The 24,576-nt window shown below is 47.7% G+C and overlaps 5 protein-coding genes across 9 annotated transcripts; 2 read left to right on the top strand and 3 right to left on the bottom strand.

The window, feature by feature from the left end:
- Positions 1-77: 77 nt before the first annotated feature.
- On the bottom strand, positions 78-5,940 carry LOC4330434 (cyclin-dependent kinase F-4-like). 3 transcript variants are annotated; one of them, NM_001401923.1, is made up of 18 exons: positions 5,593-5,940; positions 4,226-4,485; positions 4,083-4,138; positions 3,659-3,976; positions 3,514-3,592; positions 3,334-3,402; positions 3,174-3,263; positions 2,958-3,096; positions 2,603-2,705; positions 2,468-2,520; positions 2,313-2,379; positions 2,033-2,141; positions 1,575-1,640; positions 1,420-1,488; positions 1,269-1,335; positions 1,074-1,190; positions 882-992; positions 78-795 (listed from the first exon to the last, which is right to left on the bottom strand). In NM_001401923.1, exons 4-18 carry the CDS (start codon positions 3,664-3,666, stop codon positions 563-565), a joined length of 1,380 nt encoding a protein of 459 aa, NP_001388852.1. In that variant the 5' UTR covers positions 3,667-3,976; positions 4,083-4,138; positions 4,226-4,485; positions 5,593-5,940; the 3' UTR covers positions 78-562. The 3 variants fall into 3 exon arrangements, with proteins under 3 accessions (NP_001388852.1, NP_001388851.1, XP_066163141.1); NM_001401922.1 differs by lacking the exon at positions 5,593-5,940 and adding an exon at positions 5,403-5,585; XM_066307044.1 differs by having other exon boundaries at positions 165-795; positions 5,598-5,869.
- A 2,003-nt stretch (positions 5,941-7,943) lies between these two features.
- Positions 7,944-11,269, top strand: LOC4330433 (polyamine transporter PUT1-like). 2 transcript variants are annotated; one of them, NM_001416838.1, is made up of 2 exons: positions 7,944-8,241; positions 9,376-11,269. In NM_001416838.1, exons 1-2 carry the CDS (start codon positions 8,020-8,022, stop codon positions 10,846-10,848), a joined length of 1,695 nt encoding a protein of 564 aa, NP_001403767.1. In that variant the 5' UTR covers positions 7,944-8,019; the 3' UTR covers positions 10,849-11,269. The 2 variants fall into 2 exon arrangements, with proteins under 2 accessions (NP_001403767.1, XP_066163140.1); XM_066307043.1 differs by lacking the exon at positions 7,944-8,241 and adding an exon at positions 8,888-9,074 and having other exon boundaries at positions 9,376-11,180.
- A 1,274-nt stretch (positions 11,270-12,543) lies between these two features.
- Positions 12,544-14,297, top strand: LOC4330432 (ubiquinol oxidase 1c, mitochondrial-like). The gene is made up of 4 exons (XM_015768323.3): positions 12,544-13,049; positions 13,176-13,304; positions 13,395-13,883; positions 13,974-14,297. Exons 1-4 carry the CDS (start codon positions 12,690-12,692, stop codon positions 14,031-14,033), a joined length of 1,038 nt encoding a protein of 345 aa, XP_015623809.1. The 5' UTR covers positions 12,544-12,689; the 3' UTR covers positions 14,034-14,297.
- Positions 14,298-14,758: 461 nt separating this feature from the next.
- Positions 14,759-17,815, bottom strand: LOC4330431 (myb family transcription factor PHL11). Its single transcript, XM_015768271.2, has 6 exons — positions 17,219-17,815; positions 16,699-16,775; positions 16,529-16,586; positions 16,319-16,394; positions 15,500-15,569; positions 14,759-15,400 (listed from the first exon to the last, which is right to left on the bottom strand). Exons 1-6 carry the CDS (start codon positions 17,382-17,384, stop codon positions 14,981-14,983), a joined length of 867 nt encoding a protein of 288 aa, XP_015623757.1. The 5' UTR covers positions 17,385-17,815; the 3' UTR covers positions 14,759-14,980.
- A 3,140-nt stretch (positions 17,816-20,955) lies between these two features.
- On the bottom strand, positions 20,956-23,824 carry LOC4330430 (cell division cycle 20.2, cofactor of APC complex). Of its 2 annotated transcripts, none has more exons than XM_015767208.3 (7): positions 23,374-23,824; positions 23,018-23,284; positions 22,660-22,929; positions 21,982-22,572; positions 21,680-21,892; positions 21,492-21,569; positions 20,956-21,409 (listed from the first exon to the last, which is right to left on the bottom strand). In XM_015767208.3, the coding sequence occupies exons 1-5, from the start codon at positions 23,509-23,511 to the stop codon at positions 21,749-21,751; spliced, it is 1,410 nt and encodes a 469-aa protein (XP_015622694.1). In that variant the 5' UTR covers positions 23,512-23,824; the 3' UTR covers positions 20,956-21,409; positions 21,492-21,569; positions 21,680-21,748. The 2 variants fall into 2 exon arrangements, with proteins under 2 accessions (XP_015622694.1, XP_015622695.1); XM_015767209.3 differs by having other exon boundaries at positions 21,738-21,892.
- Between the last annotated feature and the right edge of the window lie 752 nt (positions 23,825-24,576).

The raw sequence follows: 24,576 nt of genomic DNA, 5'->3' as shown, positions 1-24,576 counted from the left end.
ATGGTGTATATATTGCTTGTTAAGTGCACCGGTCATGCACAACTAGCAGGTTCGTCCAAAGTAGAGCAGACGATAGTGATACAATCAGGTCATTTCCAACATTCGAAGGTTCATGAGAAATGAGACATCATCTTCAAACAAAGACCTGAATAGAGCCACAGACGAAGTCAAAACCAGACTATGCATTGTATCATTTGCCAAGGACCCGACAAAGACTTGACCGCCACCCAAAAGCTCATAAACTGTACAAGCAAAAGCCAAACATCCTCCTGCTCGCGGGTCTATCATTTGTCAGACCGCATATGCGAGTGAACACTGGTCGACAACAATTCAAATCGATATAGCACACTCATGTTCTATTCAAACATGGAACAAACTTGGGGCAAAAGCAGATCCACGTGGATCGGCAGGCTCGACTTATTCTACTATGGCACTTGGATGCAGCAAATTTGGCAAACACTCCGGCAGTGCCATCATTTTCAGCAGACCGGGATTTTGCTCTGTAGCTTATAACACCTCTCTGCACCAGCTAACCAGCTTCCACTGTATGGATGCTGCTACGTTAGCTTACTAATTTTCTTGTCAACCTCTTTGCAGGAGGTATTTCGTCTGTTTTTCCCAGTAAGTCAGACTTGCCGAGCCCAGCCTTCAGTAACGGGGCAGCAGGCTTGGGAGTAGTACGCGTTCGAGAGGTAACAGACATATGAGTTAATCTCTCGGTAAGGGTTGAAACCTTGTGCATTGTTGCCCGGCCAGTTTCAGGTAAACTGCGTGAATGCCTTAATACAGGGTGACCTATAATTGCCACAAAGGGAATGTAAATCTTCAAAGTCAACCACAAATTGATGTAGAATTCAAATAAAGCAACTATGGAAACTTGCCTGGGCTATTCCTTGCAGGTACTCGATTAGTGGTTAGTTTATTATTACTCTCAGTAGGTTTTTTAATCTTCTGTGGCGCCTGACGATCCATTTGAAGTTTTCTTTGTACACCTGGAAGGTGGAAAGAGAAATAAAAATATAGCCTACAATGCAAGCTAACAAGCAATTGAGAAAAAAGATTAAACATATTACCGGTCTTAGATAAGCCACTTGATTTCAGAGATGCATTACTATGAGGTTTGGTTGTTGATAGAGTTCCTGTAGAGTATCTTCGAGGCATGCCGTGCTCCGAAACTCCTTTTACTCCAACTGAAACAAATAGATCATAGATATAACAAGAGTACCAGGAACACCAAGGTTGTGAGGCAAAACAGTGTGGAAACTAACCACATGGAGGCGTTTTAGGGAGCACTCCAGCTTTTGACCGGACAGTAGGTGGAACAAATGTACAGCCCTAGTGGATGGCAAAAATAAATTTGATTTATCTTCTGCAACAGAGGTACAGACAACAGCAACGGAGTTCGAATAGTAATTTTACCTGAAAGAAAGTATGCTGGAGAACTTCTGCAGCCTTTGGTCTCTTGCAAGGGTCCCATGAGCACAGTGACTGCAGATGTAGAAAGAAACAAATATAATAAAATAATCTAAAGATTTTAAGTACGCCATCTGGGGCAACAGAATTGTAGAACTTACTGAAATCAGGTCGACTGCCTCACTACTGACTGATGTCATTACCTCTGCCAGTTGATTGCCACTGACCTGCATTGATAAGATCCACATGAGATTAGTTAAGTGTTAAGCCACTATTTATGGACAATCTATGTCAAACTCATGAATCAAGTTAGAACAAGACACTACGCTTTTAAACCTATGATAATATGCGAGGAAAAGGAGGCAATGGACTAATGGAGATGAAAGATTGTAAGGCATGCGAAGTGATATAATTCCACCATTGTCTAGAGAGATAGGGAGGCACAAGGACAAAATTCATCAGAGAATGACCAAGGGATTAAAATAAACAGTTGCAGAATGGGCTCAACACATATCAAAGATTCATGACACATTCAGAAACAAGTATAATCACAACAAAGAGCTTACCCCCAAAAGAAAACATATATAGGCAAAGGGAAAAGGGGAAGATGAATACTGACCTGAGGGAACTGAAACTTCATGGTCTCTGCAAGAGACAATCCTTGTGGCCATGATTGTTCATCTGGGCTACCGATAACATTGCAAATCTTCAGAATCTCATCAGCCTCACTAAACAGTTGGATAAAGAGAACAGCAATGAGCAAATATGACCACCACAAAGAAGAAATATAATAAGAGAGACAGAATAACAGATGCCCAAAATACATGGCAAACACAGAGAGATACGTGACTACAAATCATAACAACAATGCATATACATATGATATATGCATATTATACCTTGTGCCAGGAAAAAGAGGATGAAGTGTCAACAGCTCGGCCATTATGGCACCCATAGCCCACATATCTGCAAGTTGGCAAAAAGGGGATCATCCAATCATGACTTAGTATGTACTATATGTGCCAAAATACAAAGTAGATAGTAGAAACTTTACCAACTGCAGAATCATAGATAGATGACTGGAGCAATACTTCAGGTGCTCGGTACCTGAGATGTTCAAACACATGTGGATCAACATTAACAAAGAAAAGGGATTTGTGTCCACGTGTGCGAGTAGAGTGCTACTAACCAGCGAGTTGACACATATTCTGTGTATGGTGGCACGGATGTAACTTCCCTTGCAAGACCAAAGTCCGCCAGCTTTATGACATCTTTGCTAACCAACAGATTCTCTGCATTAGTACAGTGATTAGTGCCATAGCTATAAGCACAATACAATCCCACATGAAAGTATATATTTATTAGAAAGTATATCTCGGTCAGTTTGCAAAGTAGATGTGGTAAAAATAAAGGCTAAATGTCTCATATTCTCAATACAATAATACCCTGATTCTGCATACCTACATCTGATACTCATCCGTAGTTTCATAATTTGATTGCCACAGAAATATAGGTGAAGATGTTGACTAAACAAGAGAACCTACCAGGTTTCAGGTCACGATGAAAGTAACCCCTCTGGTGCATGTATGCAAGAGCCTGAAAAATCTGAAAGCACCAATTCCGGACTTCTGCCTCTGAGAAAGGCTTGACTCTATCCTTCATAAGTTGGTAGAGATTGCACTCCTGGAAGAACATGGGAGACTTAACAAAAGCGATACAGAGCTAATTAAACTTTTGCGGTATATGACATCCTTAAGTACCATGTATTCCATTATGAAGTATAATATGTCATTTTCCCTTATAACCTCCTTGAGCTTCACGATGTTAGGGTGATTCATGCGCCGCAAAGACTTCAATATAGGAGAAATATCAGTTGAAGGTTCATAGCAGGAAAGAGGGTACATCTTTCAGTTAAAATACCTTTACTTCACGTAGACTCATGCATTCCTCAAAAGAATAATATTTCCTCTTCATTTTCTTAACTGCCACCTATAGATCAGTGCACATTTTGCTTACAATCAGTTATTTATTTCACTGGGAATATTTTGCAAAAGTATGAAATGCATATTTCCTCCTATGGATTTATCTTCAGATACATACAACTTCACCATTTTGTTTATTTATAGCACGCCATACACTCCCGAAAGTCCCGTCACCAACTTCCTTAATCATTTTGAATCTGCAAAGACAACATACTTGATAAGAAAAAGGTGACCTAAAAATAGTAAGTCAATATGAAAGTTACCTGTCCATTATGCCGGTCAATGTCAGCCTTGTGCTAGCCTTTTCCTGTTGGACAGCCAAGTCACAAAGACAGGTGTTTGCCACCACTTCCAATTGACTAGTCTATCGATTAGCACGAACAAATATATGCAACCAGTCAATTGAACAGTAGCCCCAGCACCTTATGTTTTCTTGGATCTTGGTTCACTCAGAAGATCAAGCAGCAACCATAGTATATAGTTGCATACTATAGCAAGGATGAACCCTGACCTCAATGCAACACTAGTGGTAATTAACTAGGGAGCAACAGATGACAAACAAATGAGCAAAGGTATTAACCCTACAAAATAAGGGAAGGAGTAAGTTGTTTAGAATATTTCAAGTTGCAAGAATTTATTTCTCTAAATGCCAATAAATGCATCAATGAACAGTAAAAAGAGGCATACCCAGCTTATATGATCAGCATCTACAACTTAAAGGAAGCTTCTTTAGAGATGACGTGCTAGTAGAATAAAAAGATGGTGGTTAGCTAAATTAGTCCATATGACACAAAATGAAGGAAGAACAAGCTATGAAGTAGGTGCATTACATGTAGATGTTTGGCAGACTTGAAATATGGCTTCAGGAAAAAGATTGAATCAGCCAAATGTTCTTGAGCATAAAGGAGCATAAAACCACTATGTGTAGTTCACCAGAGAGAAGTGGTGGGTGTTCCCACGAGCTAAAACACACCAATCAAGAGTTTCTTTTGAAAGAAAAAGCTTGCATTTAAGGAGATGTGCCCAGAAGATCACTTTTTCCATGTCTCTGATCAAAACTTTAAGCTCCCCAAATCACAGCTGGTCCAATCTAATATAACAGATTTAAGTCAGAAACATATAACACAGTCAAAGATCATTACTTCCGTGCACATGTTCAAACTATAGGTACATGCAAAGTGACTAGAAGGAATCAACTCAGCATGAATATCTGCGTCACAAGGTATGTCTGAGGATCACAATCAAAACCGACAGAAACCTTGCACATAATAATCATTCTAACATACTCAGATATGGCTGGGTTTAGACCGAAAAAACTGCTTGAAGGATTTATAGCGCTTCAGCTTTCTCTTCTTTGCAAACAATGATGTACAGGCCACATGATGCAAGTACCAAAACTGATGTGTGCAAAATGAAGCACTGCCTTCTTGGCAGCAATCAAATACACTTCCTCCTAGAATAAAAAAAAATGCACTATAGGTAACATTGCCTGATAAGGTAGAGTGTTGCTGCTGCATTGACAAAATATTGACACCGATGCTACTATTCAATCAGTTGCAATAAGGCGTCGACATGGAATGATCATCCTATACCCCTAACTACCTAAGAAGTGCAAAAAATTGGAAGTAATGCGGGTATCCAATTTAACAACAATGATCGATCAAGCATGGCAAGACAGCAAGGTCATAAATATTACAAACATTTCGTAACTCAGAAGCATTGCCTTGGGTTGGAACATGATGTGAAACAATCTGCATTGCTACCCTAATCACAAATTACAACGCTAAGCACCAAAAGGCACAGATTATGACCATCCATGGGAAGGAAAAAGAGAGCGTTCTCAATCTATTGTGACAAAACGTCTTCCTTCTGCCATAAAATCCAAATTAGCCACGAAACAAGAACAGATCCGAGGTCCCAACAGGGACACGACCCCCACAAGATAAAAAAAAAAACCCTGCAATAATTATCACCACTGTTCACCACAACACACAAAAAAAAACTTACGCGCAGACTCGCATTGCACCGAACGCCCGCGAACCACCCAGATCCGGCGGCTGGAGGCACAGATCCGCCGCGCGCCGCAACAAGCAGATGAACCAACCAGCTAATCCAGGGCACGCGAAAGTACAGCGGCGGGGGCAGGGGCGCAAGCACGAGAAAGATGGGGGGCAATGGAATGAAACAGATACCATACCTTACCAGGCGGGCAACGAGCACATGGTGGCGGTGGGTGGGTGGTGTCGCCCCGTTCCCCCCCTCCCCTCCCCCACGAGGTCAGCCGCGTGCCTTCCCTCCCCCTCCCCCTCTTCCCCTCAGCCCCCCGGCACCGACGCGAGCGGGGGAAGCACCCGCCGCAACGGCGGCGGCGTCGGCGGCCGGCGTGGGTGGGTTTGACGGGGGAAGACGAAGCCGAAGACGAGAAGGAGAGGGTGCCAGCCAAGCCAAGCCCGCGGCGCCTTTGCCTCCACCACGGTTTCTACCCGCGTCGCGCCCCGTTACTTTTTATAACCATACTCCCCAACCTCAAACCCGTCCCGTCTCCGGCATCGCGCTCCGTCCGGGACTCTCCCCTCTTATCTGCCTCCCAACCCTTTTTTAACCCGCTTTGCTCCAACGGAAGGGAAAGTATTCCTTTCTGCCCCCTTTTTTTTCACCCCCTCTCCTTCCTTTGGCTCATGCTAATGACACGCTTTCAGGCGAGCCGATACGGCAAAAGCTCGTTTTAAATCGGGCGGACTTTTTTTGTGCGATGGTGTTGTTGGATCGTGATAATTATTACTCCTACTGATGATGGGGGGTTACCACATCAAGTGCAGTGATTTCGCTAACAAGAAAAAGGGCAAATGCAGTGGGGGCGCAACCTGCCAGCCGTTAGGTTAGACCTGCCAAAGCACGAAGATGATCTCCCCTCCCATTCACGAGCCACGGGGCCGATGTTCTCTACATTCCTTGCCATCGACAGCATCGCCTCGCCGCGGTCCCCACCGGCGACGGTGATGCGGAGCGGAGAAGTGTATTGGCTGGCCCCCGACGCGAGAGAGAGAGAGCAGCAGGTGGTGGTGCGCGCAGGCAGCGGGCCTGTCCATTCTTTCTCGCTCTCCCTCTCCCCGGTTGGTGGCTGGTCGCCCTGTCAGCTTGATGTGATCTTTAAGCTCTGACGGACAAACCGACCTGCTATTTTTTTTTGAGAGAGAGAAGCCGACCTGCTTATGAATTTCAGGATGCCAACAAATGTGTGTGGTTTGTTCTATGATTGGGATTTTGGGCCGGGTTGCTTCCGTTTGGATTTGTATTTTTTCGGGAACAGGTATGGACCATGATATCTTCGATTATTAGGGTGGCGGAATTGGTGAGATGGTAATATGATTTACTACCTGTTTTCTGTTGAATCCAACGTTTGGGAATATACTCCACGCAGTGAAACTGCAAGCGGCATTCCCTGTCAGTATTTCTTTTTTCAGATAATGTTGGTCGCTGTAACCCTGTCATTTTTTTTATGTCCGTTGATGCTGATCATCACAAGACTACAAGAGTAGGCAGGATTCGCTGTAAAAAGAAACGATACTATTGTTGTAGTAATCCGTCAGAATCAGATCCAAAGATAAACCAGTTCTAGTTGCATTGGACTTTACTTTCTAGGCATACCGCTCAATGTGCAATTATTCGGATATGCTCATTTTAACACTTTTTCAACTTATATTCTCTCCTTTCTAATTCTGGTGACAGTTGTTCTAACCCTGCCGAACTAACTCAGCCAGTCGACTGAAGTCTTGTCACTTTGTTGACAGTCAATTAGGAACTTTTTTCTCAGCTGAATACTCCTGATTGCTGATTAACTTCTGACCCGTCAAGAGGCAGCGTCGCAGCGACCGTCGCGGGGATCCGTCCATAAATCGCACTGCTTGATCACGTGCTAGATCTGGTTATCACAGCCGCCGGAACGGCTCGCACAGATAGTCATAACAGCAGATGAGAACGAGAGGCCCCTTGCTTTGCCATGTGCACATGGGAAGATGCCTGATTTTCCATCGTTTCCGGGTTGAATCGCCCTGCTGCGTTGTAGTATTGTACTACCACGGGGCTAGCATTAGCGGCGCCCCCTGCTCGAGACCAATTTTTATTCAATGCACGGCTACTCTCCCACGGAAAACGAAATGGCCATTAGCACATAATCAATTAAGTATTATCTATTTTTTAAGAACAGATTAATATGATTTTTTAAAGCGCCTTTATATAAACTTTTCTGAAAATATATTATTTAGCAGTTTAAAAAACGTGCACACGAAAAATGAAGGGAGTGAGTTGGGAAACTCGAACTCAACCTAAAGCCAAGTGTTCCCGCACGGCCTTGCTTGGCATATGCCGCGTACTCTGACATTCTCGTCTCGTGTAGGAGCAAAAACGGTAGAGATGGGCACTGGCCATGTGCACACGCTACAGTGCAAGATTTGCTCTCGAGAAAGGCAATCGCTTTGTGAGGATTTTTTTTCTTTTTTTTCCCCGCGTGTGTGTTTTTCTATTCGTTTGGTTCAACTTCAGTCCAAATGTGCTGCGCGCTTTATGCTCACGCTGGTGATAATTTGTAAACTGGAAAGCGACGTACTGCCACTATTTATGCTGGATGCGCGCTTCCACTCCGCACGGCCGGAGGCGTAATAATAATCAGGTTGAGCTCCAGCATCCGGGGCACGGGGAGGAGGAAGGAGGGATCGGGGGATCCATGGCGGACACCGGCGGACGGCCGGAGGTGTCGCTGGCCACGGTCCGGTCGCCGGGCCACCCGGCAGCTTCTACGACGGCAGCGGCGGCGGCGGATCTCGGCCACGCTGACACCGGGCAAGAGGTGAGAGCTCGCTCGATCCCCGTCTCCATCTCAATCCTATTTCTCGTGGTTTTGCCGCCGGTAGCTGCTCGTGTATACTCCTACGTCTACTTGTGTGCGAGTGAGAGCCGCGGCCATGTTCGCCAGCCAGCCGTGCACCGGGATCGCTTCGTCGGCTAATCGGTTCCCCTCTCTCGTCGCATCGCTACCAATCCCAATCTGACCCCTGTTTGGGATAAGATCTTTTAAGTTTTCCGCATTGATTCGGCCCATCTCGTACGACTTTTTAACCTGTACGGTGCAGCCATGGACCAGGAAGGAACTGAAGCATCGATGTCTTGGTCTGTCAGGGCTGACGAGATTCGCCGATTCGGCCCAATTTGCTAGACGTGGGCCTTAGCTAACATCTATGGCCCAATTGTAAGTTTGTGCTAGAAGGCTTTTGGGCCGTGAAGCAGCGGAGAGGCGGGAGAGAAGCAGCCACCTAGCCCTGCAGTTTACAAGTGTAGCCGGAGCGGACTGCGTGGCCGTCTCTGCCGCAACAGGTGTCACCGGCCGAACGCCGCATGGCACCACCTCTCTCAGCTCTCTGTGAGCCGCCGCTGCTTCACCAAACAAATCCACTTGCGGGCTTGGTTGATAGCTTGATGATACGTAGTAGGAATGCAGGATGTCTTCGTCGAAGATGCAGCAAGTACCTTATTTCTGAAAGATGCTAAAGAGAGCGGAGCAAAGGAGCCAATCCCTCTTCAGGTTCTAGCTGTTCTTTCGGGTCCATCACGATCTTGAGATGGGAACCCTCCGGTGAGACTACCAAATTAGAATATTGAAGGATTAAGCAGCTTCTTCTGGTGGTGAGTTCTTGCCCTTCTTCACAATCAAGATTACACGGTGGGCCAATGGTTGGTGTTTGATTCGGTATTACATCTTCGTTCGTACTGACAAAACGCCTGGTTTCGTCAAGAATTTTTGTCTAAACATACTATGTGGCTACATGCACATGGTTTGTTCTTGTCATTGTGTTTTTCTTGTGTTTTTTGCAGGCGGGTCTCCTTGTTGAACTCGAGTAGTTGCCTACTACAACTCAACAATACATCTCTTCTGCTAATGCTTTCGTATAGATAACCAATTATTCTTCTCTTCTCCGACATGCAGAAGCCCACCGTCGAGAGCGCCCAACCGGCGAACGGTGCCGCTCCGATGGGCGAGTGCGGCACGGAGTACAGGGGCCTCCCCGACGGCGACGCCGGCGGGCCAATGCCGTCGTCGGCACGCACGGTTTCGATGATCCCGCTCATCTTCCTCATCTTCTACGAGGTGTCCGGCGGGCCGTTCGGGATCGAGGACAGCGTGGGCGCGGCCGGGCCGCTGCTCGCCATCATCGGCTTCTTGGTCCTCCCCGTCATCTGGAGCATCCCGGAGGCGCTGATCACGGCGGAGCTGGGCGCCATGTTCCCGGAGAACGGCGGGTACGTCGTGTGGGTGGCGTCGGCGCTCGGCCCGTACTGGGGGTTCCAGCAAGGGTGGATGAAGTGGTTGAGCGGCGTCATCGACAACGCGCTCTACCCCGTCCTCTTCTTGGACTACCTCAAGTCCGGCGTCCCGGCGCTCGGCGGAGGCGCGCCGAGGGCGTTCGCCGTCGTCGGCCTGACGGCCGTGCTGACATTGCTGAATTACCGGGGGCTCACCGTCGTCGGATGGGTGGCGATCTGCCTTGGCGTCTTCTCCCTCCTCCCTTTTTTCGTCATGGGGCTCATCGCGCTCCCCAAGCTCCGGCCGGCGAGGTGGCTCGTGATCGACCTCCACAACGTCGATTGGAATCTGTACCTGAACACTCTGTTCTGGAACCTCAACTACTGGGATTCGATCAGCACGTTGGCCGGCGAGGTGAAGAATCCCGGCAAGACGCTGCCCAAGGCGCTGTTCTACGCGGTCATCTTCGTGGTGGTCGCCTACCTGTACCCTCTCCTCGCCGGGACGGGAGCCGTGCCGCTGGACAGGGGGCAGTGGACAGACGGCTACTTCGCGGACATCGCGAAGCTGCTCGGCGGCGCGTGGCTGATGTGGTGGGTGCAGTCGGCGGCGGCGCTGTCGAACATGGGCATGTTCGTGGCGGAGATGAGCAGCGACTCGTACCAGCTGCTGGGCATGGCGGAGCGGGGCATGCTCCCGTCCTTCTTCGCGGCGCGGTCGCGGTACGGCACGCCGCTGGCGGGCATCCTCTTCTCGGCCTCCGGCGTGCTGCTGCTCTCGATGATGAGCTTCCAGGAGATCGTGGCGGCCGAGAACTTCCTCTACTGCTTCGGCATGCTCCTCGAGTTCGTCGCCTTCATCCTGCACCGGGTGAGGCGCCCCGACGCGGCGCGCCCATACAGGGTGCCGCTGGGCACAGCCGGGTGCGTGGCGATGCTGGTGCCGCCGACGGCGCTGATCGCCGTGGTGCTCGCGCTGTCCACGCTGAAGGTGGCGGTGGTGAGCCTCGGCGCGGTGGCCATGGGGCTCGTGCTGCAGCCGGCGCTGAGGTTCGTGGAGAAGAAGCGGTGGCTGAGGTTCTCCGTTAACCCGGATCTCCCGGAGATCGGCGTGATTCGCCCGCCCGCCGCGCCGGACGAGCCGTTGGTTCCGTAGGACGCCCAGAAATCAGTTAGGCCCTGGAACTGGAAAATGGACAATTTGGATTGCAGTCCAACTATAGGGAGAAAAAAGAAGTCCTGCAGAATCATGTATACGTTGCAACAAAAAGAATTTAATCCAACGAAATCCACTGAAAATCAACGGAAGCACTATTCTGTTGGAATTTTGGAGAAATTTTTCCATGAGTTCAAAGCTCTTTCTTTGTTTTGAATGAAGACTGTGAGTTCAAACCTCGTCTTCACATCTTATTGCTGCTCATGCAATCCCGTGCTTGTCATGTATTGCATTAAGGCATTTTTTTTACAGGAATCATGGCACCTTAGTTACATGTGTTGTAAACTTTCAATTTGTGTTTTTTTTACCTTTTTCATTTAGGATTTAAAAAGGTGGTGCACTAATATTAATATTCAATTGGAAACAAAACTATTTCCCTCATTGTTTATATGTTATCCAAATAGTTATGAAAAATTAAAAATATATATTATTTGTGCTGGATCACTTGATAAACATGTAAAGTTAAATTTAACTTATATAAATTAAAAAATAATTATGAATATATGTTAACTAATTGTAGTTTAATTTGTTCATTTTGTTGCATATCGTATTTTAATTTATGTGCTTGTGTTGTAATATGTTACATGTTAAACTATTTTTTTCTATAATTATTTAATATGAAAAAACAGGATATCTCCTCCCATATTAAGGGCAACAGCAATGCTTAAGGTCTTGGTGAAAATAATTTAGGTCCCATCATACCATATATCCATGACTATAATATTGAAGACAAGAATAGATGTTAAGATGTGTCTCACATCTATGTAAACAAATTATATTTTAAGGTAGGTCCTACCATACCATAATCTATTTTCATACTCTTTAGTGTATTTTATCTTATTATTTTATTTCTTAAGGTTGAGCCGTAAGCTTATGGCTAGTTTTAACATTTAATGTCTTATGGCTAGTGCCCATAATGTATATGACTAGTCATAATATCTTATGACTCATTCTTATGGTATATTGTGGATGTCAAAAGGTTACCGTGGTTGTTAGAATTTTATTGGATTTCTTAAAAAAATAGACTGATTAGTGGATATGCTTTATATATGTAATTAGGATGCCATTTTGCTAAAAAATGAGAAAGAATTGAACCTTATGCCAAAAGAAAAAAAACTTAGTCCCCATATTTTTTTTCTAATATTTTCGTAGCTACTCCTAGATGTCGCATGTTATACGCTTTAATCATCTCCGCGTACATAACTGATCGATGTCACCTGATCATTGTGCGCAGCCACACGTTTTTTATTTCTACACAGAAAGCAACTATATAGTCCACAGAAAATACGAAGAAAGAAGTGGACGAAAGACCAGTCCACTGCTATGATGCTATCAGCTTGCCGCTTAGCAGCCACCATGAACTCCTTTTCCCAGTATAATACTCTCTTCGTGCCCAAATAATATTTGATGTCGTTGATTTTTTTTAAATATATTTAACCGTCCGTTTTATTTAAAAACTTTTACAAAATATATAAAACTATATGTAAAACTATATATATAAATAAAAATATAAATAAAAGTATATTTAATAATGAATCAACTGATTGGAAAAGAATAATAATTACTTAAATTTTTTTAATAAAATAAACGGTTAAATATATTTTTTAAAAAATGAACAGCCTCGTATATCCGAAGAAGCAGCAACGAACGAAATCGCCGACACGTGGATCTGCACGCTGAAGCTAGCCCCCTCCAGAAACCGGCACGTCTGCAGCCACGAACAGAGCATCAACACGCACACCTCAGCGAAGAGCAGAGCAGCGTCTCCACGATCTCCGGCGATGGGCTCCCGCGCTGCTGGATCAGTCCTCCTCCGCCACCTCTGCCCCCGAGTCTCCAGCTCGACCTCTGCGGCTGCGCATGCGCATGCGCAGCGGCCTCCGTTAGCCGGCGCCGGCGGAGGGGGCGTGGCCTTGTGGGCGCGACTTCTGTCCACCTCCGCCGCCGCGGCGAAGGAGGAGACGGCCGCGTCCAAGGAGAACACCGGGAGCACCGCCGCCGCGAAGGCGGAGGCGACGAAGGCCGCCAAGGAAGGGCCGGCCAGTGCGACTGCGAGTCCCGTGGCGAGCAGCTACTGGGGCATCGAGGCGTCGAAGCTCGCGAGCAAGGACGGCGTCGAGTGGAAGTGGTCTTGCTTCAGAGTAAGAATCGATTTATCCATGATCCTGCTTAAAGATCGCTTCCTCTCTTTTTTGCTGTTAATTTAACTAATCTGAATTCAATTTGTGTAACTGCGTCGATGAATTAATGTGTTTGCTAATTTGCAGCCATGGGAGACGTACTCGCCGGACACGACGATCGACCTGAAGAAGCACCACGAGCCGAAGGTGCTGCTCGACAAGGTCGCCTACTGGACCGTCAAGGCGCTGCGCGTGCCCACTGACATCTTCTTCCAGGTAACCAACCACAACTAATTTTCCATCAAAGATCATGCCAATCTATTTTGCTGATCGAAATGGATGGGAATCAATGGAACGATTTTGCAGAGGAGGTACGGGTGCCGCGCGATGATGCTGGAGACGGTGGCGGCGGTGCCGGGGATGGTGGGCGGCATGCTGCTGCACCTCCGGTCGCTCCGCCGCTTCGAGCACAGCGGCGGCTGGATCCGCGCGCTGCTGGAGGAGGCCGAGAACGAGCGGATGCACCTCATGACCTTCATGGAGGTGGCCAAGCCGAGGTGGTACGAGCGCGCGCTCGTGCTCGCCGTCCAGGGCGTCTTCTTCAACGCCTACTTCCTCGGCTACCTCCTGTCCCCCAAGCTCGCGCACCGCGTCGTCGGCTACCTCGAGGAGGAGGCCATCCACTCCTACACCGAGTACCTCAAGGACATCGAGGCCGGCAAGATCGAGAACGTCCCCGCGCCGCCGATCGCCATCGACTACTGGCGCCTCCCCGCCGGCGCCACGCTCAAGGACGTCGTCGTCGTCGTCCGCGCCGACGAGGCACACCACCGCGACGTCAACCACTTCGCGTCGGTACGTGCGTGTGAATTCCTAAGTTTGCTGTGGGCTTTGTGTACGGCTTGTGATGACTGGATTGTTCTTTTGCTTGTGATGTGCATGCAGGATGTTCATTTTCAGGGGATGGATCTCAAGGATATCCCTGCCCCGCTCGATTATCACTGAAGAAATCTTACGGCGGCTTGTGTCCTGCTCAGCTCTGCAGTTGTTACCAAGAAACACGAGTTGCTGTTGATCTGTGCTACCGCAGTAGTAGATAGGAAGTTAGGAACATACATGAGAAATAGTATCAAATAACAATGTTCTTATGTTCACGAGTTGACATGATTTCTCGTGATCCGGATTCATGTGTGCATGGAATTATGCTATTGAACTCCCTACCATAAGATAGCCACTGTTTGTGGGTTAATACATTGATTATTCAGTTTAGCGTAGACTGCATCATTCTTGGTGCATTTTGTTCTGTTCGCTGGAAAGTTGGAAACCAATCATTTTGCGTCCTGTTATCTGTTTGGTCAATTTCACATGTGCTACTATCCATTTGAACCCTGCACTAACTGCTGGTTTTAGCACCCAAATGATATAAATTACCTCAGTAATGCTGGAGCTCTGTTTCAGAATTCAGAAGCTCCAGTTCCATCCTTTCAGTTTCAGATGTAGTTTTCTGCTGCACATCTTGGTTGTAGCTGCACTACACCAATGTTCAGTCAGACCTTCCCCTGTAGTAAAATGGCAAAATGCTTGCCGTTGATTGCTCTGATCATCTGATGTGGTGTGCTTACTCCAAAATGATACCACGAAGGATTCTTTTCTACTACAAAATGACCAGAAGTTCAACGTGGTTGGACTGTTGCAAGACTTGATAATGCTTTTGCTTTAGTCGTTTAGAGTGCAGGTACGAATACTCATACAGTGTATATATTCTGATATTCAGATCTAGACATGATTGATTAGCTACGATTATTCAGAGCCTTTACCCCACAAATTTTACATTAGTACACTCTGGACCAACACTGTACTTAAGCACCCTCAATATCGCCACAAAAGAATTTCTCATAGGACAAAGGTAACTCTTAATTTAAACTACAGATGGTCGCCATTCTACTGAATCTTTACCTCCTGTGCTGACTAATCTTCAGACCGGATTCGCCGCCTCGCATGGCATTGGAGGACAGATGGTCATATCCTCCTCCTTTGATATTCAAATCTAGCAGCAGTAAGCCCTCATCTTGAGAACACTTGACATCGTCGGAATCCTGAATTCCATGGTAGAGCTGAAAGCCTAGATTGGTAGTTCTGAGATTGTCTTCAGATATCGCTTTCGCTAGCTCTCCATTGTTCTGTTCACACACTTGTGAAACATTGTTCATGAATCCTGAAAGAGCCAGGTTGAAATCTGTAAGCTGCGTTCTGGTTGCTTCGAGGTTTGCAGTTCCAGTTGCATCATAGGAGAGGTTGTTCTGGGCTTTCTCCAGTATCGTCTGCAGGTATTTCCCTTGGGCCTCAATTCGCATTTGAAGCTTCTTCTGAACCTGTACGTGGAGCAACACATTGACCTGTTAGTTTTTGTGTTCTGAGCTACACTACGATTCAAGCAGGGAAGCTAATGGGTGATGCATTGGCAATCTAACCTCAAGCTGTTCGTGCAGTTTCCGTTGGACTTCAATTTGATACCGCAGCGCATCGGCCAGTGGCGTTTCTCTGAATCATGACAAAATTGTTCAAGAAATTATAAGCCAATCCGAATGCGACATTGAAAACCAAACTGAATAATTGCTCGTCTCATCCAAAGCATAAAACAAACAATACTTATTGTTTTTTCTAAAATGGATTAGTACTTCAGAAAGTGATTGCATTAGATGCAAGATTGCGATCAATTGTTTTCTTTTTGTTTCAAGTGAATTAATGCAATTCTGTCGGCAAATTTTTTATAGTATACTGTATAATAATGCTTCGACAGAGTATAGAGACAGACCGATTCCTGAATACTCAATTTGTGCTGCTTATTAGCTGTTTTTTTATGTTATTTTGTGGAACTAGTACCATGTAACATGACTACAAAATTCCATTTTCGCAACAGACCAGTTAACACCTGACCTGATCTGCAGACGGTTAGCACACAGTGTCCCTTTCACACAACCTAATCTTCCAAATCATTAGCAGCCTATACCGTTTTCCTCTATAAATTAAGCACCGCATTTACTTCTGTAAGAGTAGATGACTTGTACCGTATTTACAAATCGCAAATAGTACGACCAATCGCTCTATATACAAAGCCTATCTCGTACCCCCCCTGCCAACTAAAAAGATGCTGTTAGTCCTGCACGGATACACCTCTTCATGATCTTGAAGGCGTTGCTTTCGACGCGACAGAGTCAAAATTAGATTGCCCTTACTGCAATCAACTTGGCATAAGCTGGAATTAAGCATGGTGATGACTGCTAACTTACCCTGCATTGTTATTTTCAGCCGATGGGATGGTAGGAGGTGCAGCAGAGGCAAAACTGATGCCATGTGCAGCAAATGCTGTCAAAGAGCATGAAAAATGTAAGGTTTAGAAGAAACAGAAATGAATCATGCGTGATGGGTTTATCATTTTTAAAAACATCTTTGTTACTAGTACTTAGTGAGAAGTATTTAGTATTTACAAAAGCATGTACCTCCTCTGCTGGCTTCTAGGCCTGTATCTTTCTTGTTCTGCTTTCCAAGCCTATATTTCTGTGGATCAATAAAAAGATGTCGCCAAGAAGCACATATTAGCATCGTAGGTGGTAGATCAAAAGAAGCAAATAAAGCAAAAGAAAAACCAGTAAAAAAAAGATGATCAGACCTGAAGATGGCTCTTGAGGTGGTACAAGGTGAGACCTTTCATGCCCATCAGTCTCAACACCGACTTGGGGGTTGCCTCTGTCCAAACACAGTCAAATGGAAAACGAAATTATAACCCCAAAGCATAAAGTTGCTGTCACAAAGCAGTACAGGACTATGCAGATGTAACTATGCATGGCCCCAAAATGGTATGAGATGAGGATGATGAGTGATGATCAGCATGATCATATATACGGATCACTGTGGCATCTCTCATGATGGTTCATGGACATGCTTCTTTTTCGCTGTTAGACAATTAAAGGCTCCAATTAAACAAGCAAGCAAACAAGAACAGGATTTAATTTCCTTCACTGTTCCATTCATCACAGCTAATAAATTCTGCTGGCCTACAGCTCCAGCAGCTCGATTGTGTTTGGAGTTTGGACGCATGTAGCACAGAGAAAGATCGAAGCATGGGCATGGTGACATATACTGACATGGTGCAAGGTGTTCGGAGATGGAGTCATGGAGTTGGTACTTACTGTCAGGCCCGCCGAGCTTGGTGACGGCCTCGACGAAGCGCTCGTGCAGGTCGGGCGTCCACCGCAGCCGCGGCTTGGGGTCCCGCGACAGCACCACCCCGGCTCCCACCGCCCCCGCGCCGCCGACGCCGACGCCGTAGCCCGCCCTCTCCATCCCCTCGAACATGATGGCCAATCCGTCGACGAGCCGAGACGATCTGACAATCTCCTCGTCCGGCCGGCTGATCGATGTGTGCGCTCGTCGAGCGGCAGTCAACCCGGCCGCGGTCACGATCACGATCGATCGCTAGCTGTGCGCACGCGCGTGCGGCCGGCGCGCGGCTGGGAGTTTGTAGCTGGGAGCGTGAATCTGGTGCGGCGTGAGTTAGCGTGGGATTGCGGCGAAGCCCGAGGCGGATTCCCGATGGGAATGTGCCGGTCTCGCTAGCTATATGGCCGGCGTCTGATGGAGACACACACACAGAGACGAGACGACGACAGCGGCTGTGGCGATATGTAGGCAGGTGGTGCGAGAAACTAGAGAGAGAGAGAGAGGCGCCTGGGCGGGAGAGTGGCGCGCGAGGCGGAGCCAAAAGAAGAGGAGGAGAGAGAAAGCATATCGCGTCGCGTGTCGCGCCGCACCGCGCACCATCATCACGTTCACATCATGAGCTCATGTGTGCGCGCCCGCGCGCGCGGCCGGAATCTCAGGGGAGCCTTGTGCCGAGAGGCAACGCGGGTCAACCGCGGCGCGCCGCGTGGACGGGCCGCCGGCGCCGCTGCCGTCGGATCGAGCGGTGTGCACGTACTAGCGTCCTTCGAGCGGGGGGGAACAGGACAACGAAGGGCATGTGGGAGGGGGCGCCACGTGGACGCCTCGCGCCCCGACAAGAGCGGCCCCTGCCATGTGTTCATGTGTGCCGCTGCGTTTCGGTCGTCGGCCAGAGAAGCTGTCTGGTCTGTCCGGTCTGATACTCTGATCATTACTAGGAGGAGTACGTATAGATTTTGCATAAAGAATAGTAGTACTACTACCGGTGATTAGGTGTCACCTCACCGGTCAATGATCACGATGCCGCAGCATCGCCGGCCGGGCGCTCTATCGACGACCATCGATCGGTTGTTACACGGTTACACCCGATGATGCCAAGAACAATTCAACCGCATATGCGCCGTGGCATTGCCAGGTGAAAAAAACTCAACCCAAAGGACGAGAGAGAATCCCGTTACTTTTTTCCTCGATCGATGAAAGCAACAGCGGCCTGATCAACCCCATCTCTCCATGCGTATCGCGCGTTCGTGCCGATGGAATTCGCACGCGAATACGCGATGCGCTCTTTGGTCGTTTATTCGACAGCGAGCTGCGGTTGTACTTAGCCTTCCGTTTTGCCGGGGGAGAATATAAGAATATTCCGGCGGCAGGCAAGTAGCAGCCGGGGGGCGGAGAGCGAAAGGGTGGTGGTGAGATCGAGAGCCATAGCTAAGCTAGCTAGCCGGGGCGATGCGGTGGGGCCGGCCGGCGGCCGGCGAGAGAGACGCGGGGAGATGTCGCGTGGCTTTGCCTTGGCCTCGCCCGGGAGGAATATTTGCGCCAACTTGGTTGTGACCGCCGCCCCACCCCTCCAATACTCCTTTTTTTTTTCTCCCTTAGCCTTCAATTCCTCCCCGGCCCGATCGATCGCCGCCGCCGTTCATGCAGGCATGGCATGCATCGGCGTGAGTCGTCGGTTTCTCTAAATCGTTTTGGGTTGGGGTTACCACCACCTCACAGTTTAACAACTATCACTGTAACTACACGGTTACCATGAGATATATCGTGATTTTAAAAGCTGAGAAGTTTATCGCACGTAATAACCGCGATAACTGTGCTGGTTTTGTAAAGTGTGGAGTCGTGACGCCCGCGAGTGATGGCACTATGGCAGTCGCTGCCGCGACAGATATGCAGACGAGACGCAATTTGTGTTGGTCGTCAGAGAAAGGTGCCTGCGTAAGTGGATGGATTATCTTGTGGTCGATGGAGCCGCTGTCTAAACTGTGACGACGGTGACGGCACGGTTGCAATTTGCGAGTCCATCGCTGTGAGGATCAGTGCACACGTTTGGCCCGATCGGTGTGTAAGCCAAAATTGGGAACCTGGAATAAAATTCCCACGGTGAATAGCTGATGATAAGACATGAAATTGTGTATGCATAGCCAAAGTAATCCTGCTGGAATCCGATGCCTGCGACAGTAAACGGCGGTAGGTGTTAGGTGGTTCAAGTGACGGTACTCGGTACTACTCTACTACAGCTAGCCAGGGAGAGAGAGATGGTTTGGTACTTTGGTCAGCATAAGATTCTCTCTTCCTTGCATGTAGATTCGAGGAGCCCACGTTTCGTTTGTCTTTGTTCCGGTTCCCACTTTAATTATCCCCCCTTTAAGCAAGTAAACTTCTTCCCCATCCAAGAGAATCGCATACTTAGGTTTCAGTTTTGGAGATAGAATCGTATGCTTAAAGCGAGGGAGCTGATGCCATCGAACAAATTATCACTTCTGATCGGAGCTTGTGACACCAATTATCGAAGGCTCAATTTCTCCATACTCCCCGGAACAGTGTACTTGTGTGCACATAAATAGCACTTACTAACTGTAGATGCCACAGCTCTGATCATCGTCTCATCAAACACCTAGCTAAGCTACTACCCTCATCTCTTGTAATGTTCTGTGTGGACGCCAACAGACAACATCCGCAACCACCAGTACCTGTATATATATGCTAGTACTATCTCTAGTCCAGCAAGCATCATTCCATGTTCCTAGGTTAGTAGTTAGCCAGAGCCTGCGTTCGTTGGCAATTAGCCTCAAACCAAATCACCGCAAGCGAACACAGGATCGTGAAGCGTACACGTACATATGGAGCAGCATCACAGCAGATTAACCGAGGAGGCCGTCGTCGTCGTCGTAGCCAAACCCCACTCCACAAGAGCAGATGAGCTAACGTACGTGCGTCCGCGCGGCGGAGCGTTGATGGCGGTGGTCACATGCATCCGGGCGCGCGCGTGTCGTTGGCGCGGAAGGGGATCCGAGAATTAGCCCGGCCGGGCGGGTCTGGCTGTTGGGTGGCGGCGAAGCAGCAAGTCAGACGGTGAGCTGGTGCACGCGGCCGCGGGGGCACACGGAATCTCTCGTGCTCTCCACTACTGTGTCATCGTATTGTTTTTTACCACCATACGCCGCGCCGCGCCGTGCGGTAGTGGCGAACCGGCGAGCCTGGCACCGCGCGCGGGGCGGAGAAGGCGGAGACCGGAGCGAGGCTGTGAGGGAGAGGCATAACGCGACAAGGGAGGGGTGGAATTCGAATCCTAATCCTGCCCGCTCCGATTTCGCGGGCCACATGGGTGGGAATCACTGTTCCTTTGTTTGTCCTCATGGTTCCCTTCTACTGTGGTCTAGTTTAGTTACCAACTTTTTCTTTAAACTTTTAATTTTTTTTCAAACTTTCAATTTTTACATCACATAAAAACTTTCTTACACATCAAAACTTTTAACTTTTCCATCACATCGTTCCAATTTCAATCAAATTTCCAATATTGTTATACCCTACTACGGCACCTCAGCCCTACTACTGCTTCAGATGAACAAAAAATGCAAGTGCTACTATCTGTTAAGAGAAGTTAGAACCTTGGTCAAATGTGTCCGTACTCTGGATGAACTAACAAAAATACTACTACTACAAATATGTTTGTTTTGTATTGAAAAATTGATCAAACTAGATAAAATTTGACTAAAAAAGGTCAAACGACTAGTTTTGAATAGTATGATATGAAACGGAGGAAGAACGTACATAAATATTTGAACTACACCTCTTGTTTTGTTACATCAAACCGATCATTTGATGTTTCCACCAAAAGATTCTTCAAAAATTGATCTTTTGGCGCAATTAAAACAAGATCAATTTTTTTAGATACTATGTGTGTGCTTTACATATGCTCTACAGAAGAACTAACTTTTTTTTAGATAATGTACAGAATAACTAACTAAATTGCCAGAAGTATATATTCCTATCTCAAGTCACCAACTCAGCATTTCATTCCCCGATAAGTGATAAGGTTTTGCACATTTCCAGGTTCTTTTTGGTGCTCTTTGTGAACTTGAAGTCGAAGATAGTATCTACCAATCAAAGATGAAGATATCGATGAAGCCAAATCTCACTTGCGATCTTCCGTTTGAAAGCTAGCAAACGAAACAAACAAAGATCATTTACACCGTACTATGCATTTGTGTTAAGTGCTAACTAGGGAGCAATGACACTAACCGAAACGATTGGATCATTATCATGAGAAGCACTGCAATGCTCTTCTTGCACAGCCTATTGTGCCAAGGCCATCTCAATCTGCAAGAGCATTGCAAAAGGAAAATCAGTGAGCAAAAGATCAATAACCAAAGCCTGAGGCTCAACATGGTTAAACAATCGAGGAATAAATACGAGTTCTAGAAATATACCAGCACGATCATTTTTAAGCTGTCCAAAGGACCAGATCAAATAGACGAATTTGTTCACCTGGTTCATCCTTATCTGAGATGGTTGAAGCTGTTGAACATCCCAGTGTGGGAAGCCTTGGCTGCAGGCTTGGGGGCTTCAGGACTACCAAACACATTCCAGAACCGCAGGGTCTCATCTGCAGCAGCCGATGCTACTGTGCAACCATCAGGACTCTGTAGTTCAATCACAGTAAGACGATCAGCAAATAACAGATTAACTTATAGGCAGTGACTGCAAAACTACTAATCAAGAAGAAACTCACCTGAGCCATGAAAAGGACACGGGAAGTATGGCCAGTGAGTTCAGCCATCTTAACCATCGACGGGTACTTCCACAATGTCAGCTGGTTCTGCGTGAATCCGTGTGAACTCAGAAGCTCTCTCTCATTTTTGTTCCATAGAAGAGCGCACACCTGCGATCCGGTATCGACAGAGTTCAAGCATGCACCGGTGTGTGTGTTCCAGAACTTGATGCACCGGTCGCTACCACCACCTCCAGTTGCAAGCAGGTTGCTCTGGAATGGGCACCATGCAAGCGCTTTCACAGCGGCCGTGTGATCCTCGAGCCTGTGCAGCCACTGGTTGCGGCCTGCAGATGGGACGGACGATGCCATGGACACATCCCAAATGTGAAGAAGGTTGTCGTTGCCACCACTGGCCAGCTGCTGCCCTGAACCAGACCACTTGAGCCCGCACACCTCCTGGCTGTGCCCCTGGTATGTCTGCACGACATGGTTCCTGATTCTTACGTCATTGTTCACGATGTTGCCGTCCATACCGCCAGTGGTCAGGATGTTGTTGTTCCATGCGAGTGAACCGACTCTTGATTCGTGCACACCTCTCAGAGTTCTAAGCTGCAGAGAAAGAACAATCTGATTCATGTACTGATCAAGCAAGAATTAGGACACGAAATATTATAGGATACCGAACAATGTACTAACCAGTCGGTTGGAGCTGGTGTCCCAGAGCTGGATGTCGGAAGAGTTGAGGCCAACGGCGACATGCTGGCCGTCAGGAGCCCAGCTGACGCTGGTGATCGGGCCGCTGTCCTCGTCCACGGTCACGAGCTCAGATGTGGATCCGCTCGAGGCGTCCCACAGGTACACCGTGTCGCCCAGCGCAATGGACAGCACGTTCTTGCTTCCCCAGTCCAGCAGGTTGAGATAGTAATCGTCGACGAGGTCCGGTGCATCCAGAGTCCTCTCGGCAGACTACATCGGTTTCAAAGCCGCATCAGTAATCACAATCCCACATCGTTGCATCAATGTAAAGGAAGGAACATCAAAGCTCGTGCGTTACCTGGGGAATGTAGCGCCGCTGCTTGGCCGGCTTGGCCTGGTGGGTAGAAGCAGTATCCGCGGCAGAGACGTTCTCGGGCTCCGGTGGCTTGTTCCGGAAGGCGAGGATCCGTGTCCGGTTGTTGAGCAGCTTCTCGGCGAGCAGCCTCCGGTACACCTCCTTGGACGGGGACGCCGCCGCGTTCTCCTTGTCCTTCTTGGGCTCCGTGAGCAGGTAGTGCGCCATGTCCATGTCCATCGCCGACCTGTCCGGTATGAACCTATCCCCCTGCAGAGCACGCGCAGCACAATACCCGGTCAGGCATTTCGTCGAACAGTCTATACGCACGCATGGACGGGGGGAAACCAAGGACTCACGTAGCACTTGGCCGACGGGTTGCGCGAGGCAGTGCTCAGCGATGGCATGTACGGGCGGGAGCCGGCCTCCTGGAGCGGCGGCCGCGGCGCGAGTCCGTGGCTCTTCTCCGACGAGATCGAGTGGGAGCCTGCGTCCATGGTTAGCAGAAACAGAAGAGCACAAGCACGCAAATAACAAGGAAACAAACAGCAGTAATACCAGCAGCAATAAAGATCACTAGAAGTAAACTAGATCAATCACAGGATCAAACAGAAAAATCAACACGCTAAGAAGACTATGTAATTAAATGAAACAAGCGGAAATTAACGAAACAGAGACGGGAATTATGCGAGAGCTTTGATTAGCAAGCGAGAAGAGAAAGCGTCGACTCCCCCAAGCGCGTCGGATCGACGAGAGGGGAGAGGCGGCGAGGAGGGGGGGAGAAGAAGAGAGATGCGATGCTTGCTTTGTGGGGTTTAGGGTCTCGACAGGGGAGCGTATTTGTAGGAAGCGATGGCCGATGGGACATGGGAGGTGGGCGGCGGCGGCGATCGCAACTCGCAAGTCGCAACGGCTAGTGCGCAGCGATGAGGAGGGGAGAAATTAGCCGTTGCTGGCTTTAGGGCTTGCGCTGGGCTTTATGGGCTTTAGGGCTTGCGCATGTGAGGAATGTGCAGGAAGCAGCCCAAAAGTTGGGAGCAGGCTGGCTCGACGACCAAGCGTCTGAGTATTTGCCATATGGGCCTAATGGAATTTATTCTGCAACTTATGGGCCATTTATATGGGCCATTCCAATTAAATCGTCCCATGGGCCGGTGTTTTACAGGGAAAATGTTTTACAGTGAAAAATGACTATGTGCCATCTGACTTGTTTGCATTTGTCATTTTTTTTAAGAATAGATAAATTCATTTTATTGGACAAACCTGAATTGAGTAGAGATAAGATTTATCTCATGCTAAGACTCTTATTTACCATCCAACTTGTTTGTATTTGTCATTTTTGTTGTGGAATAGATAGATTTATTGTATAGGGAGATGCTCCTTTGACATTAACCATACAAGAAGGTTATTTTTGGCGCCGCCTTATTATCCCATATAAATCGCTAACTAGTTAGGTCACTCCTCTATTGTCACCCTACATTTGTAGTAAATAAATTTAGAGGGATGGGAGCATCATGTGGCACATTGTGTCTCATCATCATCCTTTGTTACGACTCATGCGC

The sequence above is a fragment of the Oryza sativa genome, chromosome 2, assembly GCF_034140825.1.
Source record: "Oryza sativa Japonica Group chromosome 2, ASM3414082v1".
NCBI classification, from domain to species: domain Eukaryota; kingdom Viridiplantae; phylum Streptophyta; class Magnoliopsida; order Poales; family Poaceae; genus Oryza; species Oryza sativa.
The sequence above is the reverse complement of the archived record's forward strand: the minus strand, read 5'-3'. Positions and strand labels throughout refer to the sequence as shown.

Bases quoted from the DNA above. Each gene is read 5' to 3' on its own strand.
- LOC4330434 (NM_001401923.1), bottom strand. The intron at 3,264-3,333 runs GTATTTTAACTG...CCTATATTGAAG, and splicing joins TGAGTCTACGTGAAGTAAAG to TCTTTGCGGCGCATGAATCA. The intron at 1,336-1,419 runs GTAAAATTACTA...GCCATCCACTAG, and splicing joins TCCAGCATACTTTCTTTCAG to GGCTGTACATTTGTTCCACC.
- LOC4330433 (NM_001416838.1), top strand. From the start codon at position 8,020: ATGCGCGCTTCCACTCCGCACGGCCGGAGGCGTAATAATAATCAGGTT. The intron at 8,242-9,375 runs GTGAGAGCTCGC...TCCGACATGCAG, and splicing joins ACGCTGACACCGGGCAAGAG to AAGCCCACCGTCGAGAGCGC.
- LOC4330432 (XM_015768323.3), top strand. From the start codon at position 12,690: ATGGGCTCCCGCGCTGCTGGATCAGTCCTCCTCCGCCACCTCTGCCCC. The intron at 13,050-13,175 runs GTAAGAATCGAT...GCTAATTTGCAG, and splicing joins GGAAGTGGTCTTGCTTCAGA to CCATGGGAGACGTACTCGCC. The intron at 13,884-13,973 runs GTACGTGCGTGT...ATGTGCATGCAG, and splicing joins ACGTCAACCACTTCGCGTCG to GATGTTCATTTTCAGGGGAT.
- LOC4330431 (XM_015768271.2), bottom strand. From the start codon at position 17,384: ATGTTCGAGGGGATGGAGAGGGCGGGCTACGGCGTCGGCGTCGGCGGC. The intron at 16,587-16,698 runs GTCTGATCATCT...ATTGATCCACAG, and splicing joins ACCTCAAGAGCCATCTTCAG to AAATATAGGCTTGGAAAGCA. The intron at 15,570-16,318 runs GTAAGTTAGCAG...GTCATGATTCAG, and splicing joins GCTGAAAATAACAATGCAGG to AGAAACGCCACTGGCCGATG.
- LOC4330430 (XM_015767208.3), bottom strand. From the start codon at position 23,511: ATGGACGCAGGCTCCCACTCGATCTCGTCGGAGAAGAGCCACGGACTC. The intron at 23,285-23,373 runs GTGAGTCCTTGG...CGTGCTCTGCAG, and splicing joins ACCCGTCGGCCAAGTGCTAC to GGGGATAGGTTCATACCGGA. The intron at 22,573-22,659 runs GTTAGTACATTG...CTTTCTCTGCAG, and splicing joins ACACCAGCTCCAACCGACTG to CTTAGAACTCTGAGAGGTGT.